Source organism: Nanorana parkeri, unplaced genomic scaffold (genome assembly GCF_000935625.1).
Source record: "Nanorana parkeri isolate BGI_ZX_2015 unplaced genomic scaffold, ASM93562v1 scaffold72, whole genome shotgun sequence".
Taxonomy (NCBI): Eukaryota; Metazoa; Chordata; class Amphibia; order Anura; family Dicroglossidae; genus Nanorana; species Nanorana parkeri.
This window is the reverse complement of record NW_017306340.1, coordinates 2,461,837-2,467,085: the sequence shown is the minus strand read 5'-3', so window position 1 is coordinate 2,467,085 and position 5,249 is coordinate 2,461,837. Positions and strand designations below refer to the sequence as shown.

Genomic DNA, 5,249 nt, shown 5'->3' with positions numbered 1-5,249 from the left:
TTCTCTGTGCCCCCCCCCCCCCCCCCCCCCCCCCAATCTCGTTGAGCACCGTCAGCAAGATACCGACCCCACCCCCCGGTTCTCGTTGTGCCCCAGAACCTCCAGGAACACCCCTGCATGTGTCAAACAAAGGAACAACTCCAAAAAATCCATAAACCACAATGTCAGTTCAAATAATATGCCAGCATAAGTACGAGCATTTACCATACATATTACAAGTATGAGTATTTATTATGCAACAAGCTTTCACAAGCAGTAATCTATAATTGTGTACACACACTTAGAGACTAATGTATAAATCTTCTGCCCAGCATGGGTGAATGCTGTTCACATGGCATTACCACCGCTAGATGGAGCCAAATGAGCATATAAAATCATCAGCCCCTTGATGCGAGAAAAGTGTGTCCAATGCGTCACAGTACATGCACCTTCTTTAGTAAATCAGTCCCACTATGCCTGATGCAGAGAGTCCTACTGTCACTTATTTATCATCACCCAATGTGTAGTTCTATCTGTCGCAGGTATCACTTCAGGCACCATACCATAAGCATGGTTCATTAATAAAACAAGCCATCCCTGATCTCTCTAGCTGCGTGTAATGTGAAGCTATTCATTCTCGGAGATGGGTGTTAAAGCCTACCTGTCGTGCTGATGCCTTTGCGTGTTATGCCAGTGGGAAGCGGTTAACGTGCATAGTTTAGGCACAGGTTCACCTAACTAAAAAAAAAAAAAAAAAATTCTTCCAAATAATTATGTTTTTTTGCATTTCCAGCCGCTGAACACATTGTTTTTGCACCTTTTTGTGGCCGAGGAGGAATTTTCACTACAAAGCATGCAAGAGATCCTCAGGTAAATCATATTATATTCCTGTATAAATTCATTAAATCCCTCAAATCACCACCTTCTGGCGGGATTCAAAATGTGCCATGTGTTTTGCAGCATGCGTGGTAAAGCACACACTTAGTTGTGAATAGGCCCATATAGTTTTCAACATGCATTTTATACTCAGAATTTTTCTACCTGCTTTCTCCAAGCAAGATCCTGCATTGATGTCAGTAATTTATTACACCCATGGGCATGAGCTCCAAAACGTCTTCAACAAATCAACTTACATGCATGATCAAATCTAAAAAAACTGTCATGTTTAGTGGCCAATCAGAGCATCAGGATGAGAACAGAATAATTAATTATCTTATATCTATTAGCCTGCACTGATATCAGTGAATACAGGAGCAAAAGTAAGCTGTTACCCATAGCAATTAGTGACATAGTTACATAATATTTGTGGTTCAATAAAGACACAGGCCCAACAAGTTCAACCTTTGTGTGTCTGTGTGTGTTTGTTCATGTGTTGTGGGTGTGTATATGAGTCCCGGTTTAGAATTTAAGAGTAATTTAAGTCAGGTTTGATCATTTAAAGAACATAAGAAACTTGATTGGTTGTTATAGGAAGCAGCTTAACGTGAGAAGAAAATCATCCTAGATCAGTGGTGGCGAACCTTGGCACTCCAGCTGTTTTGGAACTACAAGTCCCATGAGGCATTGCAAGGCTCTGACAGCCACAGATATAACTCCCAGAGGCAGATGCATGTTGGGATTTGTAGTTTTGGAACAGCTGGAGTGCAAACTGTCCTAGATTTTTCAAAGTCTAGTCGGCCTTTCTCAGCCAAGGTGCCGTGGTTGCCTCAGGAATGCTTTCTGGTTGCCTCAGGGGTGCCTTGAAATTTCCACACAGCATCATGCCTTTCCATGGTAGCAGATGGGCCAATCACCAGCACCATGAAAATTAATGATGATAATCCAGGGAGGGTAGGATCCATTCAGAAAAGATGGAAGTTCGCCTCCATCCATGGCCTGCTCCACCTCCCTTCATCTCCCATACTGTGGCTCCAGATGTGATGGTAGGACTCTGATGTGAAGGGGGGACTGAGAACTCCAATGTGAAGAGGACCTCTGATGTGAAGAGGGAACTCTGATGTAAAACGGGGGGACTCTGATATGAAAGAGGGCTTATAATGTGAATGGGGGGCTTCTTATGTAAAGAGGACCTCTGATGTGAAAGGGGGGCTTCTGATGTGAAGGGGGAACTCTGATGTAAAAGGAGGGGACGCTGATATGAAAGAGAGCTTATGATGTGAAGGAGGGGGTTCTTATGTAAAAAATGCTTCTGATATGAAAGGGGGGTTTCTGATGTGAAGGGGGTCTCCCAGTGTTAGAGCTGGGGACTCTGATGGGAAAGGGGGGCTTCTGATGTGAAGGGGAACTCTGATGTAAAAAGAGGGACTCTAATGTGAAAGGGGGCTTATGATGTGAATGGGTGGGGGCTCTGATGTGAAGGGGGAACTCTAATGTAAAAAGAGGGACTCTAATGTGAAAGGGGGCTTATGATGTGAATGGAGGGGACTTCTGATGTGAAGGGGGAACTCTGATGTAAAAAGAGGTACTCTAATGTGAAAGGGGGCTGATGAAGGGGTTACTCTGATGTAGAGGGGGGGGGGCGGGGGGCTCTGATATGAAAGAGGGCTTATGATGTGAAGGGGGGCTTCTTATGTAAAGAAGGCTTCTGATATGAAGGGGGAACTCTGATGTAAAAAGAGGGACTCTAATGTGAAAGGGGGCTGATGATGTGAAGGAGAAACTCTGATGTAAAAGAGGGGGACTTTGATATGAAAGAGGGCTTATGATGTGAAGGGGAGGCTTCTTATGTAAAGAGGACCTCTAAAGTAAAAGGGGGGCTTCTTATGTAAAAAGGACCTCTGATGTGAAAGGGGGGCTTCTGATGTAAAGAGGGCTTATGATGTGAAGGGGGACTCCTAGTGTTAGAGGGGGTGACTCTGATGTGAAGTCACTCCCACATTTTTTGTGTGTTTTTGCGAGGAGTTGCACCCTAAATTCCCAGATAGGAGTCTGATATGGATTCTTGAGGAACCACATTTCCGTTTGTACATTTTAGATTTAGGTGCCTTGAGATTTCCATACTTTTAAAGGTGCCATGAGTGAAAACAAACAAAAGAAGTATCAAAAGAAAATATAAACCCTCTAAAAACCCGATGTGAATTTGACAAAGATTTAATATATGAAAATATGTGTGCACTCGGAATGTATAATTCATGAAAGATCTTCTGAGGGTTATTTTCAGTGTCTCCTCGCTCACCTTTTAATCTCCATATGTATTCACTTGACAGAACACATTGTACCGTCTCTATGGGAGAGGAACATCTGTTGCAATATTTGCTTTTGTTCCATGTCTGAAGCACTTGTCCCTATCATGCATTATGTGACATTTTACAGTTTAATTTAGTTTTCTTGGAATAAACAATCCACGGCACAATTAAATCTTATATGAAAGGCATGTGCCCTTGTTAGTCATACAGCCACTGATGTTAACTTATGATCTGTAACTTTTAAAGGTCAAGTCCTTTAGGATTGTATATTTAACTTTAGGGCAGCCATTCTAAAACCTAATGACTAAAACCTAATGTTGGCTTTTTATACATTTCAAAGTCTTTGATGGCCAATGTTCCTGGTGCCAACCCTGTTGCAGCAATTGCAGAGCCAAATGTTGATGTCTTGGCCCCCTCCTAGTTTATTTAACTGTAAGGCCCCCTTCACGCGGTCTGATCAGGAGGGGATCCATACTTGGATTCCCTCCTGATCAGAACAGATGTCATTGTTGGGACATCCGTGTCCGTGCAGTTTCTCTATCTTGCAGTGGAGTTAAAAACTGACATTACTAGATCCATGTTAGTGTATGGGCAACCAGATCTAAATTGATGGGCCTCTGTTTACATCAGATTACCCAATCAATCTCATCCAATCAGATTGTTCAGGTATTTTGAGAGCCAGCAGGGCCCACTAGCAAGATAATGAAGCTTGGCCCAGCGGGAGATTTCTCCATCCACACAGTTTAGTGTAGATGGATAAATCTGTTGCACTTTTTCCATCTGACCATAGAAAATCTGCAGATAGTCTATAGGTGTATGGCCAGCTTAAGGAAGGTAAAAAAATGGGATTTGTTGTTAGCAGATTCCACTTGGGGTATGAGCTGGCAGGTTATTAAACTTAATAGTGTCTACAAGACAGAAAAAATAGTTTTGGATACATTTGACCTTTATGTACTGTTTGACCCAAGTTGTCTTGACATTGGGCCAACTGATCATAACAAAACCATAAACCAGGGGTAGGCAACCTTGGCACTCCAGTTGTAGTGAAACTATAAATCCCATCAAGCATCTGTCTCTGGGAATCTCAAAGTACTGACCGAGGGCTTCTGCATCAGACTAAAATAAGGGGGAGAAAAATACCACAAACTATTCCAGTATTAATATTTTCTTTTTTTGTTCACAGATCTGTGTTTAATGCCGTTGCAGATTTGCACTTCATTTGTCTTGTCGTACCGAGTAACATTACACTATGTAAGTTTGAATGGTTTCTTTTTATTGGTTTCATCTTATTACTAATTTGGTAATTTGGTAAACTAAAAATTATCTGACACACTACAACAATGCAAAGCATGATTGCCATCACCTCCTGAATAAAGAATAAACTGCTTCTTATTGTAAACCGTCTCCCCATCCCAATATTTAAAAGTGCCGTATTTTTCCGTGTATAAGACTATACTTTTTCTTCAAAATATTGACCTAAAAATGGAGGGGTGTCTTATACACGGGGGGCCGAGAGGAGAACCGCGGTTGCGAAACTGCCGATACCTCTGCAAACTAGCCTAGCGAGTGAAATTTTCGATAGCAGAGACAAGCTAACAGGTTTCCTCCAATCATGAGCCTTATGTACCCGACGTCAGCTGATGCTGCGGAGAGCCTGTAGCCAGTACCCAGATGTAACAGGGAGCGGTAATGTCGGAGTATTCTGAGCCCATAAAAATACCGGTACCAGTAAGCGGCTGTCTTACTCTGCAAAATTTCAACTGGATGTAATCAGTTATGCAAAAGAGCATGAAAAATATTGATTTCTGAATTTTGGGTAAGAAAAGTGGGGGGCGTCCTATACATGGGGGCGTCTTATAGATGGAAAAATACGGTATATTTGTATATTTGTGATTGGTGAAAACCACCATCAGGTTTTGCTTTAGTCTGAGGACAAATAGATTTTTTGCTTCCTTATCTACGACAGATTATACGATGAAACCTGATTATTCCGTATGACCAGTGTCTCCATTTTTGTTCCTATGTTCTTCTCTCGAATGTTTTTTTTATAAATGGCTCCCTTGAAGCAAATCTTTCATTACAATG

The 5,249-nt window shown here is 41.9% G+C and overlaps 1 protein-coding gene across 1 annotated transcript in view; it reads left to right on the top strand.

The window, feature by feature from the left end:
- CFAP61 (cilia and flagella associated protein 61) overlaps window positions 1-5,249 on the top strand; it is a 212,707-nt gene that overhangs the window by 7,499 nt on the left and 199,959 nt on the right. The window contains exons 4-5 of the mRNA XM_018576639.1: window positions 773-849; window positions 4,348-4,415. Of these exons, the coding sequence (XP_018432141.1) occupies window positions 773-849; window positions 4,348-4,415 (145 nt within the window). The remainder of the gene's footprint in view (window positions 1-772; window positions 850-4,347; window positions 4,416-5,249) is intronic.